This window comes from Geospiza fortis, unplaced genomic scaffold (assembly GCF_000277835.1).
Source record: "Geospiza fortis unplaced genomic scaffold, GeoFor_1.0 scaffold599, whole genome shotgun sequence".
Lineage (NCBI taxonomy): Eukaryota > Metazoa > Chordata > Aves > Passeriformes > Thraupidae > Geospiza > Geospiza fortis.
The window spans coordinates 414,834-415,166 of NW_005054605.1; the positions used below are offsets into that span (position 1 = coordinate 414,834).

At 49.2% G+C, this 333-nt stretch overlaps 1 protein-coding gene across 1 annotated transcript in view; it reads left to right on the top strand.

Moving 5' to 3' along the window:
* Positions 1-165, top strand: part of R3HDM2 (R3H domain containing 2) — a 22,205-nt gene extending 22,040 nt beyond the window's left edge. Inside the window, 1 exon segment of the mRNA XM_031064569.1 lies at positions 132-165. Within this exon segment, the coding sequence (XP_030920429.1) occupies positions 132-165 (34 nt within the window).
* The last annotated feature ends 168 nt before the right edge of the window (positions 166-333 follow it).

The window sequence follows — 333 nt, forward strand, 5'->3', positions numbered from 1 at the left end:
GTGTTGTGGGGGGGGGGGGAGGGGTGTTAATTTTTTTTTTGGTCTTATTTTATTTGGGGGGGGTTGTTTTTAAATAAAAAAAAAAAGGAAAATTGTCCATCTTTTGAATTTAAATTCCTGTTCTGTGTCAGGGCTGGGAGGCTCTGTGCTGGCTCAGTGGGGTGAGGGGACAGGGGGATGATTCCAAAATGGGGATGCCAGGATTTGGACTGGGGCTGGACTCTCCTGACAGATGTTCATGGTCTCTCCTCCAGCTGCCAGCCCCATCCAGCTGTGGAATCCCAGAGCAGGAGTGAGGATGTGGAGTGCTCTGCCAGGAATCATCACATTACT